At 52.0% G+C, this 27,547-nt stretch overlaps 1 protein-coding gene across 1 annotated transcript in view; it reads left to right on the forward strand.

Moving 5' to 3' along the window:
* The window catches only part of STX1A (syntaxin 1A), a 75,228-nt gene that overhangs the window by 13,514 nt on the left and 34,167 nt on the right, over nucleotides 1–27,547 (forward strand). The window contains exons 2-3 of the mRNA XM_039562692.1: nucleotides 1,239–1,316; nucleotides 2,465–2,564. Of these exons, the coding sequence (XP_039418626.1) occupies nucleotides 1,239–1,316; nucleotides 2,465–2,564 (178 nt within the window). The remainder of the gene's footprint in view (nucleotides 1–1,238; nucleotides 1,317–2,464; nucleotides 2,565–27,547) is intronic.

The raw sequence follows: 27,547 nt of genomic DNA on the forward strand, positions 1-27,547 counted from the left end.
ACAGTGACACACATGCTTCTGCAGACAAGGACAACCCCTCATTTGCCTGCTGTGACTTTACTAGTTCTGCTGTATTACCTGTTTGCTCCCACCTTTCCTGTACTCTGCAGCACTACTTTTATTTTCCCATCACAACATCCCTCATGTTTCCCATTACAGCATCCCTTGTGCTTTCCCATGTGGCAGCATTCCTTGTTTTTACCACCATGGCATCCCTTATGTCTTCCCGACGTGGCATTCCTCATGTTTTCCCATTGCAGCATCTCTCATTTCCCATTGCAGCTTCCCTCATGTTTCCCATTGCAGCTTCCCTCATGCTTTCCTGTGGCAGTATCCCTCATGTTTCCCATCACAGCATCCCTCGTGTTTTCCCATCATGGCATCACCCATGCTTTCTCCCATGGCAGCATTCCTTGTGTTTCCCATGGCAGCATCCCTCATGTTTTCCCATCACAGCATCCCTCATGCTTTCCCATGGCAGCATCCCTTGTGCTTTCCCATAGCAGCATTTGTAGTGTTTCTTGTGGCAGCATTCCTGATGTATCCCATAGCAGCATCCCTTATGTTTCCCATGGTGGCATACCTGGTGTTTTCCCATGGGAGCATCCCTGGTGTTTGCCATTGCAACATCACTCATGTTACCTATCACAGCATTCCTTGTATTCTCTCATCTCAGCATCCCTTGTGTTTCCCATCACAGCATCTTTCATGCTTTCCTGTTACAGCATCCCTCGTGCTTTCCCATCACAGCATCCCTCATGTTTTTCCAGTCGCAGCATCCCTTGTATTTCCCATCGTGACATCCCTCATGCTTTCCCACTGCAGCATCCCTGGTGTTTCCCATGGTGGAATCTGTGGTGTTTCCCATTCCTGCTCCTTGCAGAGCTGGTGTGCTCACACAGGACTGAGGGCGCTCTTGAAGTTCCCACTCCATGGATGTGGGGTGTCCTTAGCTGTGTCCTATGCTCCCTGCAGAGGTCGTACCACGGGGCGCTGGCTGCCATGGTGTTTTGGCCATACCTCACTGCTCAATGTTTAGCTCTCTGCTCTCTCAGAGTCCTGGGAGCTTGGTGTGTCAGTGCCTGGGGTGTCCTTCACTTTGGCTGGTGTTTGCCCCAGCTCCTTTGAGCAAGTGAGCACAGGAGAAGGGGAAGATGCCCTTGAGAAGCTCCTGAAATAGAGCCGTGAACTCTGCAGCAAGCACTTGCTGATGCCTCTCTTCCTCTGTGTTGTTGCAGGCAAAGGACAGTGACGACGATGATGAAGTCACCGTCAGCGTGGACCGGGATCGCTTCATGGATGAGTTCTTTGAGCAGGTGAGAGGTTTGTTCCTCCCATGCAGCTTTGAAGCTGCTTCAGACCTTTCTGCTAGCACCAGGGCAGGTTGTGGATGGTCCAGGCTTCCCACTGCCACTGGGGAGCAGTGCTTGGGATGGGTCTGAGGGTCCTGCCCTGGCTGGTGCTGCTCAGTTGATGCTCAGGGTTATGCTGAGTGCTGAGCATCAGGAACCTGGCTTCCCTGCAGAACTGAGGCTGTGCTGCCCTATGGATGCTTTCCTGCTCCCCCTGCTCCTCCAGAACCCAGCGAGGCTGTTGCCCAGGTGATGGGAGCAGGGGAGCCTCACACACAGCTCTCAGGCCTTCCCCCAGAGCACCTCTGCAGAGCAGCAGTCTCTGCATGGGATTGATTTAATTTTGTGCCTCCTGTTCCCAAACAAGAGGTTGTCTTCTGGCATGTGGGTGGCTGTAAGATCTGCATGCGGATTTTTAGCACACCCTTAGCATGGCATGTGTGTGGGGGGTGTTAAAATGGATCTGTGCAGGCAATGGAGTGGGAACTGGGATAAATCTGATGTGCAAGTGGAGGAAGATGAGCAAAGGGGTGGTCTGAGCTGAAGGAGAAGACTGAATTAGAGGGTAAGCAGCCTGGCAGGCAGAGAGCACAGGAGAGGTTTCCCCTCTTGGCAATGCTGGTGTCTTTCTGTAGTACAGAAGTGCAGGGAAAATGCCAGAATGGATCTTTTGGAAAATGTGGCCTCCCTGGAATAGGGGGTGAGGATCAAACTGGGCATTTCTGGAGCTTTTTATGGAGCAAGGAGCCATGGGGGACTGAGCTGCTACCAGCCTGGTTTATGCAGCCTCAGCAGCGTTCTGCCAGAGGGGCAGTCTGGGAATAGATCTGATGCTGATTTATATAAATCCCAAAAGTTTCTCAGTGCATCACAAAGAATACAGGACATACAGTCTGTATTAAACTGCCATGACTCAGAGCTGGCTGGTGGGATGAAGAAGGTCTGATTCCTCAGTGGTCATATAGTTTCCAGATGGTAAATATTTATCCAGGAGGATGTCTGATGTGGTTCAGACATGTCGTGGTTGCTTTGAAATAGGGTGTAATAATCCCTTCACTTTATAAAAGTCCAGGTCTGTCACAGACCACCTGTCTTGTTGTCTCACTCCACAGGTGGAAGAAATTCGAGGCTTCATTGATAAAATTTCGGAGAATGTGGAAGAAGTGAAAAGGAAGCACAGTGCCATTCTCGCTTCACCCAACCCTGATGAAAGTGAGTGAGCCGTGAGCTCCGTGTGCCCTGTGGGCACATGGCTTCACTGATGGGGTGGCTGGAGCCAGGCACAATTCCCTATGTCTGCAGGTTGCCATGGCTGAATGGTGAGGGAGAGCTTGGACCTGCCTGGTGACTGGTGGCTTTGAGACCTGGAGAGGTGGTGAGAGTCCAGTGAGGCTGCCAGAAGGGAATTTCTGAAAGTTCGGGGCAGTGTGGAGGCTGGGAAGAGCAAGCGGCTGTTTTTGTGGTGGTTGGCTGTTGTCTTGCCCTGGCTGCCTGGGAAAGTCCATGGATAGGGCAGAACAGACCTAGTGTCACCTACTTGGCCCAGATATGTTACAGCTTCTCTTTGAGCCAGAGATGGGCACTTGGGACCTTTCATCTCTGTCCTGGGGACAATTTGTTGCTGGCTGGTCAAAGAGTCTATCCCTTGCAGACCTCTGTCTTCCTCAGTCTTGTCTTCCAGAGAAGAGGTTTGCTGCCAGGAGCTGGAGTTAGGGATTTGAGCACCCAAGAGATGGCAACATTTGGGTGCCTGGGGGATCTGGCAGAGTTAGAACTGCATACATGATGCTGTGGTCCCCTGTTCCCAGGTGGGAACAGTGCTCTCCCAGGGGAGCCAGAGGAGCTGGCTGTGGGGGCAGTGAGGTCAGCAGAGGCTTTCCAGCTTCAGTGTCTGCAAAACCCTTCCTTGCTGTGGAATGGGTGGGTCTGAGGGCTGAGCTGTGTAGGGAGAGCAGGGTTGAGCACTGCAGAGTGGGGCTGGACTCTGCCCAGGAGTCACTGGAACAGCTCTGCTGCCTCAAGCTCTGCCTTCAGTGTAGCAGTGAGCCCAGGTGGCTCTCCTTTGCCCACCTCCATCGTGGTGCTGCTGTCACAGGGGTGTTGGGTGCTGGAGGTTTGACCCTGCAGGATGGCCACTGGCAGCCCTCATTTTGGCAAAGGTGTTGCTTCTATTGGCTGAGCCCTGCTCGGTGCTTAGAGGCTGGAAAACTGAGACCAGGTCTCTCTCTGGTCATCTTCCCTCCTTCCATCCACTTCTCATTTGCCCAGTGCAATTCCATGTCTGCTTGTGGAATTGTTCCTAGAAGTCCCAGGAGGGTTGCCCCACACCCACTGCCCTGTGTCCAGCCCTATGTCAAATCAGTAGATACTGTAATTACTTGAAAGGACTGGCCCTTCCTTAATTGTCTCAGACTCCCCTCTCCTGGCAGCTGCTCCTCAGCTAAAATTTCCTTGGCCAAGAATGGTAGTGAGGGATTTTCTCAAGGGAATTCACATGTCTCAGGCTGTTGCTCAATCATCCTCCAGGCTCTTGTGCTTTCACTGTAAGATGTTGCAGTGTTCCTGTTTGGGGGTGTTCAGAAAAGAGCTGTCACTGCTGTGCTCTTGGCTGCTGCAGTGGCACGGGGTCCACTTGGGGCTGCAAAGGGCACTCATGGCCTAAAAGCATAGTAGTCTATTTAAAAGTCTGAGATCTGCAGTGAACAGGATGTGGTGACATTCCCATGACTTCCAGAAGCATCCAGGACATTGGAAGTGCTCCTGGTTTTGTTTTACAGTGTTACTTTGCCTTGTGTCTTGGTTTGAAAGACAGGCGTCTGCTAAGGAAGGCAGAAGCCTCCCTTGGAATGGCAGATGCAACCCCCCTTTCCTCCGAGTTATAATTTTGAAATCCAGGGGGCTTTTAGGCAAAGATGTGGGAAATAGGAATAACAGTTCTTTACTATTACATATCTCTATGTGTCTAACCAGTCGAACAAACAGCAATAACTGTGGCAGTAACAGCGAACAATCCCAAACCCAGTCCCAGCCTTCTCGGCTGTCGGGCCCTTTCCCCTCGGGTGCAGTTCCGCTCGCAGCCGGCAGGGGCGCTGGCGGCTCCCGGTGAGCAGGGCAGGTGCGATGGTTCCCCCGCGCCTGCAGGGGGCGCTCCGGAGCGAGCTCGGGGAGCACGCGGCACCGGTGCCCTGGGATCCCGGGAAGGGATGGGACAAAGGCTTCACAAACCCCTGGGCAGCCGATCCCGGTGTCCGGCCGGACCTTCAGGAACAGCAGGCTGGAATGGCAGGGACGAGCACAAATCCCGGACGGCAGACGAGGTGTATCCCAACGGAGAACCCCCCGGAGGTCTGGGCAGGCAGGGCGAGCAGGGCTACAACGCAGCGAAGGCTCGAAGCAGCGGCGGGGCAGGGCGGTCACAGCCCGGCTTCCAGCGGGGCAGGGAAGGCAGACTTGGGATCCCGGGGCTTCTCCAGCAGAAGGAAAAGTGGCTGAAGAAAGCAGGCTGAGACCGACTGACTACACATCCAGGTGAAACAAAAAAAGTAGCCAGCTCTTTTGTTTTTCTTAAATACCCAGCCATTTGTTCCCCTAGCAACATGTATGGGGGAAATTCCTTTAACAGAAAAAAAAAACCACCATAAACCAGGAGAGCTCCTAAAACCCCATCACCTTGGTATTGTAGAGAATTCAGTTTGTCATACCAAGAATTTTTTGGACAGGAAGACACACATTAATCTGAAATTAGTGATTTGTAGCATTGTGGTGTGTCCAGGAGGTATGGTAGGGCTCAGAGGTGGATAGACTCAGAATCACAGAGTGCTTTGGGTTGGAAGGGACCTTCAAAGATCATCCAGTTCCACCTCCCTGCCATAGGCAGGGACACCTTAAATCTAGAACAGTGGACCACTTGCTCCAAGCCCTGTCAGATCTGCCCTGGAACACTTCCAGGGATGGGGCAGCCACAACTTCTCTGGGCAACCTTTGCCAGCCCCTCACCACCCACACAGTCTGACATTTCTTCTCCATGTCCAATCTGACCCCACTGCCCCTTGTCCCAGCCCTTGGACCATTTTGGTGGCCACCTCTGGACCTGCTCTGCCAGGTCATTGTCTGTGCTGGCAGCCTCATCCCCACCCTCCTGTGTTCCTGAACCCACAGAGAACCTGCTCATTAATGCAAAGGCTATTTGTAACGCAGGGCTTTGAATTTATTGAGATTAATTTGGAAATCCATAAACAAGTTCCCATGAGGCACGGGAGGGGGATGGAACCAAAGGACATTGAAATGTAGGTTGTGAGAGGCTAGTTTTGGGATGTGCTCACTCGGGTTTGCTGTTTAACATGGCAAGGAGTGACACCTGGGATGGCCATCAGGGCAAGATATTGCTCTCTGCAGGGATTTGGGATGCTGCTGGTCCCCTCTGGAACAGCACCTTGCTTATTTCTTAGTGATCTCTAAGTACTTTAGCATCATGTGGAACCTTCACTGCAAGATAATAGGAAATGTTCCTCCAGGAAACAAGAGAAGGTCACAGACTTCTCATCCTTGTCTGGAGGCACATGTGCTGTGCAGCTTGGTTTGGTGTGGGTGTTGCTTCTCTGTCAAAGATACAAGCTTATTAAACACCACCAGCATGTCCCTCCTGGAACTGGAGAACTTTGAAGTGGTGCTTTAGACTGGGGCAGAGCTGGGCTGGTAGTGTGGGAAACGGATTTGCAGTGATTGGCGTTGCTGTTGGAACACTGAGTGGAGGGAGGGATGGATGGAGAGATGTGTAGTGGCTGCTGGTGAATAGCTGCTTTCTCAGGGTCAGTAATAGAAGAGAGGGACTCCATGGGTACAGTCCCACTGGAATCTGCTTCTTAAATGGCTGTGCTTAGGCAAATGCAAGCCCTTGGTGTCCTTCATTTGCAGGAGAAAGTGAGGTCCAGGTGTCTGTGTGAGACCTGGATTTACCCACCTGCCTGGCGTGCAGAAGTGCATGTCTCAAGGAAGGGCTCATCCCTCCGTTCCTGCTGATCCCTCTTCTGGCTGCACAGACTGTTCGTGGATCTGCCTTGCCACTGCTGCCTGGGCTTATTTTGGAGCCCAGTGGATGGGCAGCTGGCTGGCTAGCTGGCTGGCTTTGCCGCTGGGCCAGTGAGGTGACAGCCCGCAGCTCCAGCAGGTTTGGATCCGGCTGCAGGGGCACCAGGAAGGTCTCCCCACCCAGCTGGGCGGTGTTGTGGTGGGACTGGGGTGGGCTTGGAGAAGCTGAGGGACCGTGTTCCTCCTTTGGTTGGGGTCATCGCTGTGCTGCTCCAGATTTGAGTCACAGCTCCTGGTAAACCCATTCCTAAAATCCTTCCCAGTGAGTGCTGTGACTGTTGTTGCTGCTGGTGCTGGAAGCAGCTACTCCTACTTGGTCCTTTGTCCAGGCCGCATCCCAGAGGAGGTGGCTTTGGGTGGCATTCCAGCTGGCAAGGAGTGAAATCACATTTGTTTTTTTCCTGGAGTGGTCAGGAAGGGCTTCTCTGCCATTCCTCTTCTCTGAGCATTGCATCCCTCCACTGGCCATGCTCCATGGCTCTCCAGAGCTGTGTTATATAACGAAGGCTGTTTGCTCAATGAATTGCCTCTGGGAACGTAAATCCTCAAATCCCAAGTCATGTCTCTCAGCCTGTCAGCTCAGCCCATCTCCGCAGGCTTTGGGAGACACAATAAATATTTCAGACCTGGAAGCAGGTCCATTACAGCTGCACCAGGACAGAAGGGGAGGTTCACTTCCATGGGCACTTGACCTCCAACTTCATAATTTTAACTGTGCAGGCTCAGGGTGGTGGCATTGGACACCAGGGTGCAGCGCCTGGGTGACTTTGTTCAGTCTCTCTTGGCTGCTGGGAGTTCCTTGGAGAGTGGCCTCTATTAGTCCTAGCAGACCATTTTCCGGTGGAGAGATGTGTCAGGTGGGCGAGGAGACAAGCTGTAGCTGCTCACTTCCGTCTAATGCTGTTGAGGTAGCACTGGCCTGTGCCAAAAAGACAATTTGGAGCTGTCTGGATGCTGAGGTGCTGGCTGGACCCCTCTGAGCTGGCTCCGTGCTGTCCTGTAAACACAACCTCACCTCTCAGCACATCCTTTCAGTGTGTGTCCCAGCAGGAAGCCCAATGTAGTCCGAGGAGCTGCTACTCTGGTGCTGCTGGAGGGGCGAGGCTGGGGCAGGTTCCTGCTGGAGCTGCCCCCCTCAGACATGGCCTTCTGCCCTCTCAGCTCCGCTTCCCACTGTGCAGTGGTTTTCTGGGGCTACTTTCCTTCCGGTGCCTGGTCGCATGAGGGCAGGGAGGAGACTTTCTTGAAGACCAGGAGTTGCAGTAGTGCTGTGTTGGAGGCTGCAGGCTCAGGACTGTGTGATGCTCCTTTTGGGGGGGAGCAGTGGAGAGGACAGGTGAAGGTTTCAGCCTGACTTTGTTCTCCTGTCTTCTCTTTGCTCCTTCACCCTCTCCCAGCTTCCCTTGGATGGGAAATCAGAGACAGCCCAGACTTCATCAGACTTTGAAGATGAAACAAGTGTGGTCCCTGCAGAGCGAGGGATCTGGGGAGAAAGCAAAAGTAACATGTCCTCCCCTATTCATCTTCTGCTCTCACCCTCCATCTGTAGCCTTAATGGAGCTGGGAGCTGCCCCTGCCCAGGCAGTCTGGCCTGAAGGAGGGATACATTCACAGAGTGGCTTGGACTGGAAGGGACCTTAAAGCTCCTCTCGTTCCAACCCCCTGCTGTGGGCAGGGACACCTTTCACTAGACCAGGTTGCTCCAAGCCCCGTCCAACCTGGCCTTAAACACTTCCAGGGATGGGGCAACCACTGCTTCTCTGGGCAACCTGTGCCAGCCCCTCATGGTCTGACATTTCTTCCCTATGTCCAACCTGACTCCACCCTCAGTTCAACACCATTGTCCTGTGCTGGGACCCCAGAGGTGGAGGCAGCTCCAGGGTGTCTCAGGAGAGTGGAGCAGAGAGGGAGCATCCCCTCCCTCCCCTGCTGCCCACACTGCTGGGGATGAGCCCAGCAGACACTTGGCTTTCTGTGCTGACAGTGCCCATCGCTGGGTCACGTCCTATTTGTCACTCCCCAGAATCCTCCAGTCCTTCTCTGCAGGGTGCTCTCCATCCACCCCTTCATCTCTCCAGCCTTCCCCCAGTTTCTGCTGGCACTGGGGATTGCCCTGACCCAAGTGCAGACTTTGCCCTTGGATTAGTTGGATGTCAGAATGTGGAGTGGCTTTGATGGACATAAAATCATGAGTGGCCCAGGGAAGCTGGATGATTCTGGTTGCTTCTCGCAGCTCCTGGAGTGGGACTGAGGCTGCAGGACACACCAGTGCAGCAGGTGGATGCCATGGTCCTTACCAGCAGCCTCAGTGGGGTGGAAAGGGCATGGTGTGGCAGTAGAGCCACAGCAGAGCAGATACTCATGGAGACGGGGGAACAGGTGCCATCTGCCCCTGTGGCTCTCAGCATCCTGCCTCTTTGCTTCCTGCTTTTCCCTCCTCCAGGCAGGTCCATAAGGGAATGTGTTCTCAGCCTGTCTTTTCACCCAGATCCGGTGCAGCTGTGGCTGCCTCTTATACCAAACCTGGTGTGTGGTGTAGAGACTGGAGGGGTGTTTGGTGCAGGGATGGAGGTTCCTCTGCTCACTGGGGGATCCAGGACCTCCCCGCCTGCCTCCAACACCTCACTTGGCCTGGCCATCCCTAGCAGTGCGGTGCTAATGCTAGCCATGGCCCTTATGGCAGTGCCACACTGTGCTCAGTTTACCTCAGGTGGCTTCATCCTGTCCCTGTGTCACACAGATACTTCTGTCACCCTTGCACACACTGCTCCAGCTCCATCTTGGAGGAGTTTTGTTTCTCCTGCCAGTAATCTTTGTTAAAGGGCCACTCTAGGACATACCCTCCAGTGGTCTTCTCATTTCCAGCCCAAGTCTGTTTACAATCGATTTATATACCAGCGTCAGCCCAAGAACAAATATATTTAGCTTAAAGAGCTGTTTGCCCTTCTGGCTTCATCCTGGCAGGTTGCTGCAGCAGCTCAGGTGTTTTGTGTAGGCTTTGCACAATCCCCACCTTCCCATGCCCCAGCACCTGCCCCGGCTCTGATTTTAAAGGGATGGGGTACCCCAGGGTATAAGGTCTCCAGGACTTTTTGACCTGGCTGCTGGTCAGCATTTCTTGAGCTTTTCAGACTGGAATGCCCTTCACTTTCCCTGTGGAAGTTGGGATCTGTCTGTGTGGGATGGGCTGGGGTTTCCTGTGTTTGGGTGGTGGGTGCTGTGCTTGGCTAGCCACAGGCAATGTGTGTTTAAAGGACGTGGACAGAGCGAGGGCTGGCAGGTCATGGTGGCTCCTCTTGTGTGTGAGCAAGGGACTCGTCCATATGTCAGCTTGTGGACACAGCTGTCCAGGGCGTGATCAGTCCAGTCCTCCCTGTGGTCTCTGGGAACAAGCTGGCAAAATGCCACCCTTCAGCTCTAAACCAGCCCACTTCCTCCTGGCACTGGTCCAGTGGGTGCCATGGGGTGCAGGCAGAACAGGGGTGAGCGTGTTGTGGGTATGCTCAGGCCACGAGTGCCAGGGATGCCTAGGCCGTGAGTTTAGGGATGTTCAGGCCATGGGTGTGGGAACACTCATGCTGTGGATGCTCATGCTGTGGATTCAGGGATGCTCAGGCCATGGGTGTGGGGATGCTCAGGCCTTGGATGCAGGGATGCTCACGCCATGGGTGCCAGGGATGCTCAGGCCATGGAAGCAGGAACACTCATGCTGTTCCTCATCTTCCCTTTGCCACCACTGTGTGAGGCTCCCGCAGCTGTGCCATGCCCAGCATGGTGGCACCCACTGCTGGCCCTTGGGTGCTGCCCACAGGAATAGGACACATGGACTTTGTATGCATCATACCAGCGCTGCAGTGAGGGTACCTGGGACATCTCTGTCCTCTCTTCCTGTGCCCCTGTGTCTTTTTCTTTTGTTTTTTTGTTTGTATTATTCCATCTGAGATTCCCTTTTCCCGTGCAGTTCTCCTGCATACCCCAGCTCCATGATCACCAGCATCCATTGTCTGCTCCATCACCTTGAGCAGCACTGGGTGATCCACACACACTGAGTGCAGAGTAAATATCAGTTAACTGGAGTGTGATTCATGGCAACATGAAAAAAAGAATCAAAATCAGCTGCTCTGTAATTATTTTGGGCTTAATTTAGCTGAAGGCGTTAGTGGCACTCCTGGAACATGTTATTGCTGCTGCTGGAAATCTTTATCTCCTTTGGGCTGCGCTCCCTGTTGCACCCCAGAGCCTGTTACATGATGGGCAGTGAGGAGGTGACTGTGGAGCAGGAGCCCATCCGTGCTGCTGGAGGTGCTGCTGCTCGCATCTCAGTGCAGAAGGGACCCGTGGCTCCTTGGCTTTGTGTGACTAGCAGCACTGTCACCCAGGACAGTACCTCAGTCCCTGTTTTTCTGTGTGCTGGGTGGCTTGGGATAGAATAGGAGGCAAGGAGCCCTGGAGGTGAGGGGACATGAGGCCATCACTGTCCTGAGCCCTGCTGCCTGTGGCACCCTTATCTCTCTCCCCTGGTTCCTCTTGTCTGTGTGTGAATTTGGTCCCACTCCCGTTGTGGTCCTTGAGCCCTGGCTGGGATCCACATGGATGGATGGGTGAGCCGAGCTGGCTGCACAGTGAGTCTGTTGGCCCTCTCCTGAAGCCTGAATTTTCTGGTCCAGGAAGGTTAGAGAGAGGGAGGAAGCAGAGAAAGGAGCCAAAATGTGAGGGGATATGGCAACTGTGCCCCTCACTGTGTGGGCTGGCAGAGCTCAGCTCCAGTCCAGGGCTCTCCCAGCCATCACTGGATGCAGTGGGCTGGGGTGCTGCCTGTGGCATGTGGTGTCCTCAGGCTCTCCTGCCCCTCTGTAGCAGCCAGGGACCCTGCTCTGGTGGCAGTGAGCTGGGCTGTGGCGTTGTCCCCAGCAGATGGGATGCTGGGTGGTATTGGTGGCATCAGTGGCACAACTCTTGGGTGTCACACACACTGGTCTTTGGTTGAGTTTCTCTCATCTCCTTCCAGCAGCCAGGATCTCCCCCATCCTCTCCTCACCCCTTCAGTCCTCCTCATGGCATGAATATGGCTGGGATTCCTCATGCTTTTGGCTCTCAAGTTTGGCATTGTCAGTGTGGGGGGAGGTGGTTAAGGGGGGGTGTGAAAACCAGAGAGTGAAGGACAGAAATGTGGGGCTGCTCTGGCAAGTGCTGGGAGAAGGAAACGGCAGGATCAGAAGCAGCAGCCCGGTGTCTGCGAGGTGAGGAGGCCAGCCCTGCCCTGCACAGCTGTGTCACCATGGCTGGCACAGCACTGACGCCCCTTGGAGCCACATCTCCCCTGGATGGGCCATGTCACCCAGCAGTGTGGCTTCCTGGGGCGCTGCCTGTGCAGGCAGAGAGGGGCAGGGACCCCAGGGTGGGGAGGGTTGCTCTGCAGCAGACCCCATCCAGCCCCAGCAGCATTTCCTTTGCCGCTGGAGCTCTGCCTTCTCTTGCTGAATCTCCATTGTCTTGGTGCTGACACTGGGGATAATTAATCCCTTATCTGCAGAAATGGGTTTAGGAGGGCTGAGATGAGCAAACCCTGAATCCTTTTACTCTTTCTTGAGATTATTCTGACATGTGGAAGGCTGGTGCTTTCTAGGCATGCTGAGAGCAGGAGCAGCAGAATCTGGTCAGTAGAGCCAGGCAGCAGCACAGGCAGGAGGAGGGTGGCCAGAAGTCCTGGTGTCTCTGGGACCTCAGCATCACCCATGGAAATCCCACTGTGGGCACACCAGGAGCTCCTGCTATGGGCACATGCCAAGAACTGACTCTACAAAGCTACAGCTAAGTCACTGAGAGGGGGAAAGTCAGGGATAGTGAGTGGAAAACTGCTGGGATTAGCTCGAGGAGGAATTATTGGTGAAAATCCATTTGGATCTGGGAAGGCAGTGGCTGTGTGTGTCACTGGGTGACTACTCAGATGTGGCAGGGAGGTGTGTGGCTGTGCTTCAGGTGGGAGGAGAGGGAGAAGAAGTCAAAAGTGAAGAGTTCAGGCAAGCAGTGTGAGGAAGTGGTAGCCAGAGCAGGAAATCTGAGTGCTGAAGGACCCTGGGAGCTCTCACAGTGGGGAGAAAGGAGCCCAGAGGAGCACAAGTGGATTGGGTCTGGTGGAGGGGTGGGATGTTGCTGTCTGGGTGCATGGGCACCTTTGACTGGGCTGGTGAGGTGGGCAGCCACATGCCAAGGAGGGGAGACCATGGCTGCAGTGTGGGAAACCTCATGTTGGACAGGGCTGGAGTCTGCCAGAAATGGCTCCCCTTACCCCTTGGGTTGTACAGTGTCTGGGCTGCATCAGTTGGAGATGAGGGTTCTCTGGATTGGTGCTGGGGTCCTCTGGCGTGAAAGCTGCAAGCGCTGTGGTCAGTTTGGCTGCCCATAGTTTGCCAACATCAACTGATAAACTGGAAGAGGATTTGAGGGGTGGACAGCCAGGATACCCAGTAGGAGACTGGGCAGCCTGCTGGGAGAGCAGGTTGGATGGTGATGCAACCAGCTCCCAGACACTCCTGGAGGGAGTGAAGCCCTGACAGTCCTGGGCAGCACCAGCCAGGTGAGCCCAGCTGGAGACTCTCATCAAGGTGGGAATGGGTGCCTGTCCCATCCCTGACTGATCAATGCAGAGCAGAGCTCCTCACAAAACCTGCACAGGGACGGGTGACCAGTATCTGAGGGGGTCAAGCTGGGAATTGGCAGGGACTGGTGAAATGAGCTGTTCCGCTTCAGCCTGGGGCAAACCTGGCACTGGGCACATCTGCCCTGCCGTGCTGTCCACTGCCCTCCCCACCACTCTGCGAAGCTGACTGCGCTCCTTCAGGAATGGGGCTACAGCTGCTTCGAGTTCAGGCCAAACCAATAGTGCTTCTGCAGTGTTCCTGAATGTTTTGGGGTGACTTCATGTTGTGTATCACCTATCGCCGCTCTATGCCCAGAAATGAATTCTTTGCCTTTCTGTGTCTTTAAAACTGGGTGTGAGAGAAAGAAAAAAAGCCAGATGAACTTTTCAAAGCAGTTAGTGCTCAAGGACATGGAGATAGCTGCTTCTGAAGCAGCAAGAGTGGAGGAAGCACCCTGCTTGCTTTTCAGCTACCTTTCGGCTCTGTTTTCTCCAGAGAGAGACTGAGAGTCTTCTTTTTTTTCTGGGACTTCGGTTTTTCCCTCTTCTCTTCTGGAACTGTTTGGCAACACCAAAATGTACCTGGGAGACCTTACATCTCCGGCCTGGAGGGGGCTATGCCGAAAACGCAGCTCCAAAGAGGAGGAGAGAGACCATACCCACAGAAAGGACTTTAAATCTTACCGGGTTTCTCTCCACAGTGAGAGGTTTTATTATTTAGTATTATTATTCTTTTCCTGTGTGTTTGTTAAATAAATAGGTTTTTTTCCCTATTCACTTTCCTCTGAGGAAATTTTTTTTTCCTGAACCTGGTGGGGGAGGGTTGGTTGTAACCTGCCTTCTGTCAGAGGATATTTTCCTCCAAATTTGTCTCAAACCAGCACACTGAGATACATGGGACATTTTTCCTTCTGAATAGTGGCAAAACAAAGACACATGGAATAGGATGTCCAGTCCAGTGATGCTGGCCCATGGCGTGGCTGTGGCGCTGTGCAGTATGTTCTACCCAGTGCTAAAAACAGCACTCAGCCAGGAGAAAAAGAGGCTCAGGAGGGTCATTCTTGCTCTCTACAACTCCCTGATAGGATGTAGCAAGGTGGGGGAAAATATATTCACAGAAAATGTGGTCAGGCAATAGAATAGGCTGTGAAGGGCAGTAGTGGAGTCGCCATCCCTGGAGGGATTTCACAGATGTGTGAATGTGACTGTTGGGGATATGGTTAGTGGTGGCAGTGCTGGGTTAACAGTTGAACTCAATAATCTTAGAGGGCTGTTCCAACCTAAATGATTACATGATAATCTGGTTCCTTTTTAGAGACAGTTCACATAGTGCTGGTGTACATTTGACAAAATCGCTGCAGTAATCAAGTGTTTGACTGTCGTTCTAAATCTTTTCTGCGCTTGTTTTAGGAGAAAACATTCAGACAGCAAGTATCTCCCATTCCCCCTGGATTTCCCCCCAAAATCCCTGTATTTCATAGCAGCACCATCCACATTCTCTATGGGGCTCCAGCCCACTCTCCCGACACGCCGTGCTAGCCCCCTCTCTCCAGGGTCTCTGCCCACTGCCCTCCTCCTGCACCCATGGTTGATCCAAGGGTGCTGCTGGCTGCGAGGCTGCCGTGGCGTGTGGGTGCAGGAGGGGTGGGAAATAACGATTCCCTGCCTTCCAGGAAGATGATTAATCACCGCGGGGGCACTGCTGCCCATTTGCTGTTACTGGAAGCCCTGCAGAGAGCTGGGTGGAAGGGCTCTCCCTCCTGAAAGCGCCTGGGAGCTGCTGATTTGGAGTGGTTGCTGCTCTGGCAGCTGCCAGACCAACCCTGCAGGCAGATCCCTGCTGCCTGCACAGAGCTGCCTGCCTGCCATCCAAGGGCTTGGAATCCCACTGGCAGAGCTGGCACACGGGTGTTCACCAGCCTGGCCACCCACGCACAAGCACATGGCCTGGACATTCTTGAATACCACTTGGACCTCCTGTTTCCTGAGCTGGGCAGTATTTGGTGTCACGAGCTACCCAAAAGCTCAATCAGGACTTGGGATTTATTTTTATTTCCCCTTTTCAGGATCCTTTGCTGTCTCCTGGGTTGTCCCCATCCCCTCTGCCCGGCTTGAGCTGTTGGCAAAGGGACTGAGGGAGTGGGAGGATGTAAGGGTTGGCTTCATGCATGTTCCACAGCCCAGACCAGTGTCTGTCTCCTGGGCTCTTCCCTGCCATGGATGGGAACTCTCTCTAGCTTGTCTCAGGTCCTGCTGAGGCTGAGGCTGTTTGCTCAGAGAGCTTGGGGTGAATAGCAGCCTGTGTGGGTACTTCTAAGGTCTTGGATGGCAAGGGCTGGGGACAGTGTGAGTAGGGAATGGCTCTGGATATCAGGGCCACAGTTAGAGCTTCAGTCTGCAGACAGGAGAGAGTGTGCTCCAGCTTAGGCTCTCCATGAAGTCACAGCTTCCTTATGGACACATTTGCATGCTCCAGCATGGGGTCCTCCGTGTCTGCAGGGGGACATCCTGCCTCACCATGGTTTTCATCATGGGCTGCAGGGAGCTCTGCTCTGGTGCCTGGAGCACCTCCAGCCCCTCCTGCACTGGCCTCAGGGTCTTCAGGGCTTTTTCTCTCACATGGTCTCATTCCTCGCTCACAGCTGCTGTTGGACATTGTTTTGTAGCCTTTATCTGAGGCACTGTCACTGTCACTGATGGTCTCAGCTTTGGCTAGCAGTGTCTGTTTTGCAGCCGTTTGGCACTGGCTATGCCCTGCAAAGGGGCAGCTCCTGGCGAGGGTCTTCTCACAGAGAACACCCCTGCAGCTCCCCCACTGCAAGTGCCAGAAGCTCCCATAGTGCTAGGTTTGGAAGTTCATGAAATCCTGAATTTGCAGAATGATTTGGGTTGGAAGGGACTTAAGGGTCCCCAGAGATGGGGCAGCCACAGCTTCTTTGGGCAAACTATGGCAGGGCCTCACCATCCTCACCAGGAAGAATTTCTTCCTAATGTGTAATCTAAATTTCTCCTCTTTTGGAGACAACAGGATGACCTCCATCCCTCCCTCCGTCCCTCCTGCATCTTCCCCTGTTCTGTCATACCTGCTGCTAAGTGTTTTATTGGCCAGAGTTGAAAAAAAATCTAGAAAATTAGGAAAGGGTTGAGTCAGCATCTGATGTTTTTCTTCTTGTTTTCCACAGCTTGAATGAATAAGTTGCAATGTGAAACTCTGAGCTCTGTTTCCAAGAATAAACATTGGCCTTTGGGAACTGAAGGACTGCACAGAGGTCACTGATATCCCAAATCTCTTTTGGCAAATGGGACTTCAGCTGGAAAGTCCTTCTCCACAGAGCTGCTCTCCATCCATCCATCCATCCGTCCATCCATCCATCCATCCATCCATCCATCTCTATCCATCCCCTAGTCTTTTCTGGCACCAGGGATTGTCCTGATCCAGGTCCATGACCTTGCCAGGCCTGGTTGGACCTCATGAGGTTCCTGTGGACTCACTGCTCCAGACTGTCCAGGTCCCTCTGGATGCCCTCCCTTCCCTCCAGCCCATCAACAGCACCACTCAGCTCAGTACCATCCACAAACTTGCTGGGGGCTTGCTTGATCCACTGCTTGTGTTCTGATGGAGGTATGAACTAGCTCTGGTTGCAGTACGGACCCTTGGGGGACACCACTTGTTACTGGTTTCCTCTTGCACATCGAACCATTGACTCCCAACAACTGGGACATGACCATCTGACTGATTTCCTATCCATCCATGGTCCATTCATCAAATCCTTCTCTTTGCAATTCCAGTTTCCTCAAGTCCCCCCAGCTTTCCCTATGGCAAGAGCTCCTCCCCAGTGCCAGCTCACTGCATCTGTGATTCAGCAGCCATGCTGGAAGATGTCTGGCATCCACCAGTGTCTGTCTCATTTCTGTACTGGTTTGAATGTCCAAAGTCATGGCCAAGCTTCCAGCAGGCAGTGAGGAGCACAGGAGAGGAGCCATTCCCATCAGGAACAGAGTGCTTCCCAGTTCTCCAGGGGAAGATTTAACCTGTCAGATTAACCACTCCCAGGACAAAACTGCTGGCTGCATGGCTGAACTGTGTCTCCTGCATCCCTGCTGTACTCGGACCCACTTCGATGGGTGCTGGCTAGAGGGAAGGGACCCACAGTTGTGTGTGGCCACTGTCACTGGGCTGCCTACCACAGCACCAACTGGCAGCCCCTGCTCCTTGGGTGGCGATTCTGTGGGTACCAGTCCTGGGTTTTGATCCTTCAGCTAGAGCAGAGCTGTGGGAAAGGGCCCTGAGGTATTTCCAAATGAGTTCAGCAGGCAGGTGTAAATCATAGATACGGGAAGCAACTGGAAAGCGAAATGTCATGGAAAGGTGCTGCCATTCCAATGGGACATTGCTGCTTATGAGCTGGAGATCATTCAGGAGGAGCAGAAACTCCCTCTGTTGTGTCACTTGGCTTCTTCCCTGGCAATTTGCTGCTGAATCATCGGTGCTGGGATCCCCTGCCTGTAATCTATGGGTGCTCACTGGTGTGTGTTGTAGATGCTCCACAGCTCCGTGTGCGCAGGGTGGGATGGAGCCGCGAGCCTGCACCCCAGGGCCGCCCACACCCTGGATACCCTGTTGCTTAGTTGGGGCACCCAGCCTGCTGAGGTTGTCCCAAAAGGGATATCCTGGCCTGGGGATGTATTCATGGGATGTGGTGATGCTGAATGATTTCTTTCACACCTGAAACCTTCTACCTGATGTGGCTGGTTCATGGATGCAATTCCTGCATCAGTGGAGTGCTGTGCTGTCCTTTCAGGGATGTGTCATGTTGTTAACACGCTCCAGTTCCTCTCCAGTTGGTGATGGTGTGCTGTGTTTGCACAGTCTCCTCTGGAGACAGTGACATGAGGACGCGTGGGCTGGGGAGGTTTACCATAAATCCTGGCTTGTGACTGAGACATGAGAGATGGGATTTGGGTTGATATTCCAGACTCAGCAGCCTGAACATTAAATGTTTACAGATGCTGGCTAATAGGGACAAAGAAATTAGTCTGTCACTTCAGTAGCAATGCCTGCATCGTGTTAGTGACAGTGACGGGCCATGGCTCAGGGAGGACCTTCTCTCTCTCCACAACTCCCTGACAGGAAGGTGGAGCCAGGTTGGGGTTGGGCTCTGCTCCCAGGGAACAAGTGACAGGTCAAGAGGAAACAGCCTCAGGTTGCACCAGGGGAGATTTAGATCGGCTGTAGAGGAAAATGTCATCATGGAAAGGGTTGTCCAGGCCTGGCACAGGCTCTGCAGGGCTGTGGTGGAGTCCCCATTCCTGGATGGATTTAACAGATGTGTGGATGTGGCACTTGTGGACATAGGTTGGTAGTAGTGGCCTTGGCACTGTTGGGAGAATGGTTGGACTTCATAATCTTAGAGGGCTTTTCCAGCCTAATCAATTCTGTGATTCTATGGTTGGGGAAATGGAATGAATTATTGATGTTTTGGGAATGATGGCTACAAAGGCTCTGGCTGGGCAGCACTAGGGCCAAACACTCTCAAAGGAGAGCATGGCTTGTTAGTGGCCCTATCACTTCCCTCATGGTGACATGTCTCCTCCTGTGTCCCCAGAGCCCTTTTCACTGCTCCTGCCTCAGTCTCTGGGGTCTGTTGGAGAGAAATGTTCTTTGAGAGCAGGCCACAAATCTTGAGCTTGTTTTTAATGCCAACAGAGCCTGCTTAATAGGTTTAAGCATCTTATCTCTCAGCACTGTTAATGAGTTTCCAGACCCCACAGAAGTGGAGCAGAACTGTATTTTCCTAATCAGGTTATCAGTTTATTAGCAAAAATGAAAATAAAAGAGTTGCTTTGGAAGCAACTTAAATAAAGTGTTGTCTGGAGAAGCACTGAGCATCATGGTGTGGATAACAGAGGATCTGGCAAGACCCAGGAGTTGTTGGGGAAAGAAGATAAAATGCAACTGGGACACAGCCTCTCAGATGTCTGCCCTGGGGCTCTGCCACGGAAGATTTTTCTTCTCAATCATATGAAGCTGTAAATGGTGGAAGCATTTATTGAGTCACTCCATAAATGTGCCCTACTGGTAGAAGAGCTCACCAAGAGTTAATGGATGATTAATTAGCTTTGAGGTAAATAATAATCAAGTGGTGTAGAATCCAACAGGTCAGGACTTGGCTTCTGATCTGTAAATACTGATGTGTGTGCAGCTGAATACCATCTTGTGCAGATTTTCTTTATTACCAGCTTCCTGTGAACCACTTCCCTGTGGACTTCTAATAAGGGGAGTGATCCATCATCGTTCTGGTAACTGCTGGGGGTGGTCAAGGCTGGAAGTGGCACTTAGGTAGCAGCACTTTAGATATTGGAGAGAAATTCTTCTCTGTGAGGGTGGTGATGCCCTGGCACAAGTTGCTCAGAGTAGCTGTGGTTGCCCCATCCCTGGAAGTGTCCAAGGTCAGGTTGGATAGTGCTTGGAGCAACTTGGGATAGTGGTAGGTGTCCCCATGGCAGGGGGTGGAACAAGATGAGCTTTTATGGTCACTTCCAATCCAAACCACTCTAGGTCCATGATTCTGTTGATCTGTAAAATGCCCTCAGTGCTGTTTTAGTCTGTTTTGATGACACCATCTCCAAGTCAGCTGTTGAGTGTGTGTGTGCATGCGTGCAAGGACATTTGTGCTATTCCCCATAACCCAGAGGTTTCTTTTTTGGTTTCCTGTAGCTGTTATCTCCATGGTGCCAGTCTGAACCTGGTGAAAGCCTTTTTCTCTCGAGTCTGGTCAAAAGTGGTGGGTATCATAGAATCATAATATCACAGAGTGGCTTGGGTTGGGAGGGACCTTAAAGCTTATCTCGTTCTACCCCCTGCCATGGGTAGGGACACCTTCCACTATCCCAGATTGCTCCAAGCCCCATCTGACCTGGTGCTAGAGTTGAAACTTCTTCCTTTGCCCTTCAAACCACAGCCACGAAGGGGACATCTTTTGGGGAAAGTTTTGATAGAAAATAACCAAATCCTGACATGCCCACATACCAGAGTGAGTCTGTGTCAGTTCCAGCCTTCCTCTAGTGCCATGACATGAAACCATCCCTCATTCCATGCCTGTGGGTGATGGTTTGAATACTGTTTGACTTTTTATTGCAATGTGAAAAGTTTTTGAGTTGCATTAATATTTCAAAACTTGCAATAATCAGTTGGCTATTACAGCTGGACCGGTTGTGTCAAAGGGTTTCCAGTTCACTGTTTCCAGTGCAAACAATTATTGGTCTTCAATCTCTTAAATTAAGGGTTGCCTTAAAACATTGATCATACAAAGGCTCACGAGACAGAGGACCTTAACCTCAGCTAAAGAGCCCCTGGGTTCAAGAATGAGCTGACCCTGAGGAGTCTCTGAAGCCCTGAGGGCAGTTGAGGCAGCATAGGTGCATTAGCATTTATCTAGAGCAAAAAAGCAGAGATGAGAAGACAGTGCAGTTTGTATCTGTGGTTACTTCATTTAGTCAGTGGATAGAAGCTCACACATTTCTCCTAAAAAGTTTCTGGGTTGAAAGCAGAGCAGGGGCAGACTGGCTGGAAGGGTTTTTCTGTGCTCCCTTTGCCTTTGGCTTGTCGAACGAGCTGTGGTGCTGCCTGCTCTTCTCAGCTGCAGGGAGCTGCTGTTCTCAGACTGCCAGGTCTTCTCTTTGCAGCTTTTCGTTGAAGAAACAGGGCTGGAGTTCCAAAGATCTCTGATGGCCAAAGCCACCAGTGAGAACCCACAGTTGGTGTGACCTCTGCCAGCCCTTTCCTTTCTTGTCCTTTTTAGCATAGTGAGAAGGTTTTGAGGAGAGGTGGCAATGTCAAGACTTGAAAGGCTCCTCTTTCCATGGGAGGAACAGCAGAGCCAGTTGGGTGCTACATCTGCTCTCTGAAGGCAGCAAAGCCCCATCCTTGTGTGGTGGAGAACATCGTCCCCATTGTACCTCCACTTGGAAGGAGCACAAAGTCTCTGTGTCACTTCTTGTCACCCCACCTACTGTTTTGTGATGAAAGGCAATTTGAACCTCAGGCTGATACCTTGTTTTTTAGGACTAGGTCTGTCCTGAGCACAGAGTCACCTGTAAAAGCATCCTCCTGTGGTGATGGTGGAAGGTGGCTCCGCTGAGCATTGTGCAATGATGTGGAGTAACTTTTTTTTTTTTCAATGAGGGCTTAAAAGTTTTGAATCATGATGGTAAAACCAGCATGTTCATGCCTTTGTCACCACTTCCTGATCAGGTTGGGTGTGTGAAAGAGGAGGTGGGATTTTTCTGTACAGGTGTGGGCTTTTAGGAGGATGCAGCTGAGTGACTCATGTGTGTTCAGTCCAAGTCAAAAAGTAGGACACGTTTATGCAAGGCATGTTAACATCTCTTAAAAATGCCTCAGCTATAAGAAGTGCCTTATTCTTGGCATCCATCTGGGTTCTTGCAGAGACAGTGCTTAGAGTGGGTAATGGCACCATGTGTGGATTATATATCTCACCGTGACCAAAAGGAATCTGGAGCTCCCAATCTGGAAGATAATTCTGTGCTCTTGAGACTACTGCAAGGGCTTTTAATAGTTTCTGGTGCTACAGGAAAGCAGCCTGGTGGGAAAGCAAGTTGGAGAATGTAGGCAGAACATCACCCACCTTATTTTCTTCTGAATTTTAAGAAGATCCTGCTTAGTTCCTGCTGTTCCACTTCTACAGTAGTGGAGGCACATCAAACGGAGCTGCTCTCAAGATTTAGCTGGGGAAGGATGTGTAATTTTTGCTCTTAATTGAAAAGATAATGAAGTGACATTTAGACCCTCAATCTTGCTCTTTTTTGTTTGCCCTGTTGTTCAGTTTTACATGAAAAAAGTGCTGAAAAAAGGACTTGTCAGTGTTTTCCATTGTAGCTCCATTTCCAGGGTGTACCAGGCCTGAGCAGGGTGCTGGACACAGCACTGAGGTCCTGGAGATCTCCTGCTCTCTCGCTGGAGAAGCTCTGAGCTGCTTTTTCCAGCAGCCCAAAGTGAAGAAACTAGCCATTAACTTTGCCTGGTGAGGGGCTTCCTCTTGGTCCAGCGTCTGAGCCCACCACTGGTGGATAGCTGGTCATTGATACGGATGGAGCGGCTGGGAATGACATCCCATCAGCTGTGAGCAGCAGAAGCAATGGAAAAAAATCCATGTTTTTATGATTGAAATAATTTGTCATGTGAAAAGTCCAAATTCTTGTGATGTAAATGGGCTTTTGTGAGCCCCTGGTGGGGTCTTCTTGCAGTCATCTGCTCTGGCACCTCAGCTGTGGGGAATGTTCCTGCTGCCTTGCGCTATCACTGGCAGGAGGACCATAATCCCATGATCCCCCAGGGTTGGTGTTCCTATTTCCTATTTCATATACATTAAGAAACCCACTTTAGTTACCTGAAGGCACCAGGTTCTGAACTGTCCAAGTTTGTCTAAAGCATGACCTGGACTTTTTGGCAGCAATTGTGGCTTGGTGGGACCTGGGACTTGGAAAACTCTCCTTCCTTACGTGTGCCTGGGGCTCATAATTAATGTTGCTGGATGAATGTAAATTGAAAATACCTTCCTGCTTTGCATATAGGCAAAATTGTACCCAGCAGGGCTGAAGCAGGACAGCCCTGTGCTGGCTGCCCTCTCTGCCCTGAGCTGTTCTTCTAGGCTCAGTTCCTGGTGGTGAGATGTGCTCTTTGGCCTTCCTCCAAAGGGAAACGTGGAGGAATCAAAGGGCTGGAGCCCCTCTGCTCTGGAGACAGGCTGAGAGAGCTGGGGGTGTTCAGCCTGGAAAAGAGAAGGCTCTGGGGAGAGCCTGGAGCCCCTTCCAGCCTAAAGGGAGCTTATAAAAAAGACAGAGTGTGATGTTTTACATGCAGATAGTGACATAACAAGGGAGAACAGTTTTAATCTAAAAGAGGGGAGATTTAGATTATATTAAGAAGAAACTCTTCCCTGTGAGGAAGGTGAGACCCTGGCACAGGTTGCCCAGAGGAGCTGTGGCTGCCCCATCCCTGGAAGTGTCCAAGGCCGGGTTTGACAGGGCTTGGAGCAGCCTGGGACAGTGGAAGGTGTCTCTGCCCATGGCAGGGGGTGGAACAAGATGAACTTTAAGATCCCTTCAAACCCAGACCAGTCCATGATACTGTGATTCTCTGAAGTACTATGCAGGCTCCTGGTGCTCTGCTGAGCTACTCCTGCTCTGGCACAGGCTCAACCTGTGCCTGTCCAAGCTGGGATGTGCAGATCTTGCTGCTTCTGGAGGTGGTGGAAGGGGTTTGGTGGGTCAGGTTTCCCTGCGTGGGATGGTTCCATGTCCTCCTCCAGTACAGCTCTGTGGAGTTTCCCAACTCCCCAGCCTAGGGCAGGCTGGAAGCAAATCCACCCTTCACTCAAGCAGCCTGTGTGGCCAGCATGGGGCAGTGGGCTCCAGGACATGGGTAGTGATGCTCCTCTGTGCATCGTCTGTGGGGCTTCACCTCCTGCATCCCCCTTGTCTCCCCCTTCCTCTGTCTGCCTGTGCCAGAGCTCTGCCCTTGGCAGAGACCAAAATAGCTCCCACAGAGCTATTGAAATGTCAGGATGGAGAGGGCAGAGCTGGGCCACAGTGCTGACAAGCTGCTGTTGTGTGCACAGTTGGGGCCAGTGCCCTGTGCTGTGGCATGGAGATGTGGCCCCTTGTTAAGTGTCATCAGAGCAAGCCCCAGGGAAGCAGTGGATAAAATCTGCTGCAGAGCTGTCACCCTTGCTTGCCAGCCATCTCATGCTGACCAACCTCTCACTTGGGTCAATCTGGGGCAAGCACTGGTGCTGGGGAAGGGTGTTAGTCTTTATCTCTCTGTGTTGTCAGGGTGTTTGGGAGCTTCATCTGTCACATGGCATCTTCCACAGCGTGAGGGCAGAAGGTCCCACCTCACCTTGGCAGGAGGGAGATACTGAAACAACTAGGAAGAGCTTTGGAACATTCTATTCAATCCTTGCAGGTTCCTAATATGTAATAATTGATGGTAAGAGGAAATGGACTTGTCTCTATTGGGATGCTGGTTGTGCCAGAGGGGAACAGCTTTGTGGCCAGTATGTCTGTGTGCAATCCTGCTGAAAGGCAGCACCAGCCTAAACTGTTATTGCTTGATGTGGTGTTTTCAGTGTGAAAGGCTGGGATTTTCTTCACAAAAACTTGATGGAAATTCACCTCTTCAGAGCCGTCTGGCCACAGCAGCAGCACTGCTCCGGTCTTGGATTTTGCATCCTTGTTGAATGTGATGCTGCTGTTTATTCCTGGTTGTTCCTTAGTCCTTACAGTGTGTCTGGGGGAGGAGATTAAGAGCATCCTATGTTGCAGGACATGGACAGACAGGCAGTGCAGAGAGAAAGGCAACTGGTTGGTGCCATCAGACATGGGTGGGGGATGGCTGGGCTTCCCAACCAGATGGTGCCAGTGGTGCAGGACCACAGTGCTACCTGGCACTCCTGTGCCTTGAGCTGGGTGTGTGTCCCGGTTCTCCCTACCACTGGACTTGGTACATTGAGTTTGACAAAGGAGAGGGTCCAGGGGATCAAGGTTTTGATGAAAGGACATGATGGAGACTGACCAGCTCTTCAGTTTCCAGCATTTTGTCCCTGTAAGGTAAGAGCAGATTGTAACAATCATGTCTGTGGGATCTCCGTCTGTAAGGCATTTTCTCTTGTTATTGACCAATTTTTACTGTTAATGCCATCTCCTTGCTTTGCTGGGTCACCTCCCAGCTGCTTCAGCCAGTGTCCAGATGAGGAATTTCCCTTTGTGTGTTTCCAGCAAAGGTGCAGGCTGTGCCCCTTACCCACCTTACTCCAGCCCTGTATGGGAGTGCTGCATGTCCCATCTGCTGCATGGGACAGGTGATGTTCTGCCATGTGACCTCCTGTGACACCCCATAACACAGCGTAGCAGTGTCTTTTGTCTGGTCTGATGCATCACAGGGCCCTGCAGCTCCTTATTTTTACAGAAGCAGATTGGTTGAAGTGGGAAGTGACCTTTGGAAATCACCTGGTCACCTGGGTCAAGATGGGTCACCTGGAGCAGGTTTCCCAGGGCCGTGTCCAGATGGTGTATGAATATCCCCAAGTGTGGAGACTCCACAGTGTCTCTGTGTGACGTGTGGTCAGTCACCATCGTAGTAAAACCTCTTTCCTTACACAACCACAGGCTGGTTGGTGTTGGCACAGACCTCTGCTCCAACCCTGGAGGCTGTGGGAGGTCAAAAGCAGGAAAGACTGAAATCCTGCCATGCCAAAGGGCTCAGATGATGAATCCTTCATGAAAGGGATGAGGCCTCACTCAGTGGAGATGCCTGACAACCCAAGTGCAGATTTGGTGCCTACTTTGGTCCAGAGAATGTGAACTTTGGGTCAGAGGGAGCTGCTTGAGAACACAGGCCTTCACTATCAAGTGGACAATGTCCTGTGATGGTTAGTGTGTGGTTCTCAGAAGTTCAGAGACTGTTGTTAGTTCCTGAGGTGGAAACCAGAACCTGTCACTCCTGACCATTGCACGCTGGTGTGGTATGTGAGACAGTCCCAGTGCCAGGCTGGGAGTCCTGTGGCATCCCTGAGCCTGAAATGGGAATCCTGAGCTTCCCTCAACCCAGAAGGAAGAGATTCGATAAGCACAGACTGCAAGAAGCCGGCAAGCCAAGCATTAGTGATCACCAACTTCTCGAAAATTGGATTAACCAGATTTGTGGTGACATTAGGTGGTATTGAGGCTGCTGTGTGTATGGGCAGGACCCATGTGCAGCAATCAGGCAGAATCTCTGGACCTCTCTTGGGTGAAATCCTGCTTTCCAGCCGCTGTTGCACTTGATTTTCTCATGGTATGTCCTTGTCTGGGCAGTGTGGAACTCGGGGTCAGTGTTGTGTTAGGGGCTGCGATCACAGACCCCAACTGCCTGCACTGCCTGTCCTCAGCATGGTGCTGATTTGAGCTTGGGGAGACTCAGTCTGCCCAACTCCTGCTCAGATTTGCTCTCTCCCAAGGAAAAAAATGCCTTTGTTCCTGTTGTGGTTTTAGGAGTTCTCTTCCTTGGCAGACACCTGTCTTTCAAACCAAGACAGATCCCCACACATACCTTCCTGCCATTGGCTGCAGCCTTCCTTGGAACCTCCCCCCAGCATATGAGCAGATACAAGGTTCTGGAATTGTATTTGACTGTTAAGATTATTGTTATCCCTAGGAACCAGCTGAGATTTGTCCTTCTCCAGTATTTCTGTAATTGACTTTAGCCTGGATTTGTCATTAATCAAGTGTGCCTTTCCATCAGCTATGTAAAGCCAACACAGCTCTCCTGTGCCACCCCTGCAAGCTGGTGGGTGGGTTTTCCTCCAGTCTGTAAACTCTTAATGAAAACACTGAATGGAACTTGCCCCAGGATTGACCCCCACAATGGGAGTCATACATTATGTTGTTCCTATCCCACCCTGAGTCTTTAATCATCTGGTCCCTGTGTCCAGCTTGGTGGCATGGGTGAGATATACCCACATGTCCCTGGATACTATATCCTGCTGTAAAACAGAGACACTCTCCTTTGTGCTTGTCCTTCCCTGCACATCTTGCTTTGAGGGACTGCAAATGTGGGAAAGGATAACTTTGAAGAAGGTAGTTATTGGGGGAAGAGCCTCTCTCTCGGGGGACGGTGAGGAGGACCAGGATACACTATGAGTGTACAGAATACCCTGGGTATGGCCACACACAGATGGAAGATACCTCAGTGCAAGATTTCCCCAAGGATTCCCCCCAGAGAATATAAATCCTGCTCTCTAAAAGGTAGAAATACCACCCTGCAGAGTGAAGGACATCCCTTTCTACAAACAGGAGAGGAGGAGGACGAGGGGCTGCTGTGATTGCGTTGGGGTTGCTGATGTCTGTGGGATAGAATCATGGATTCATTATGGTTGGAAAAGACTTCCAAGATCATTAAGTTGTACCGTTCCCCCAGCACTGCCAAGGCCACCACTAACCCATGTCCCCAGGTGCCACATCCACACATCTGTTAAACCTGTCCAGGGATAGCGGCTCCGTCACTTCCCTGGGCAGCTGTGCAAGGGCTTGACAGCCCTTTTATGAACAAATTGTCCTCCATACCCAACCTAAACCTCCCCTGGCGCAACTTTAGGCCATTTCCTCTTGTACTGTCCCTTGTTCCCTGGGAGCTGAGCCTGACCCTCACCCGCCTCCACCCTCCTGTCAGGGAGTTGTAGAAAGGAAGAAGGTCCCCCCTGAGCCTCCTTTTCTTCAGGCTGAGCCCCCCCCCCCCCCCCCAGCTCCTCAGCTGTTCCTGGTGCTCTGGATTCTTGCCCAGCTCTTTAATGTCTTTCTTTCATGAGGGGCCTGAAACCGAACCCAGGATCAGAGAGAATGGGGAAGACAAATCCTGGCAGAGGAAGGAATCTGGAGAATGAAGTGGCAGAGGAGAGTGAATTCCAGA

This window comes from Corvus cornix, chromosome 19 (assembly GCF_000738735.6).
Source record: "Corvus cornix cornix isolate S_Up_H32 chromosome 19, ASM73873v5, whole genome shotgun sequence".
NCBI classification, from domain to species: domain Eukaryota; kingdom Metazoa; phylum Chordata; class Aves; order Passeriformes; family Corvidae; genus Corvus; species Corvus cornix.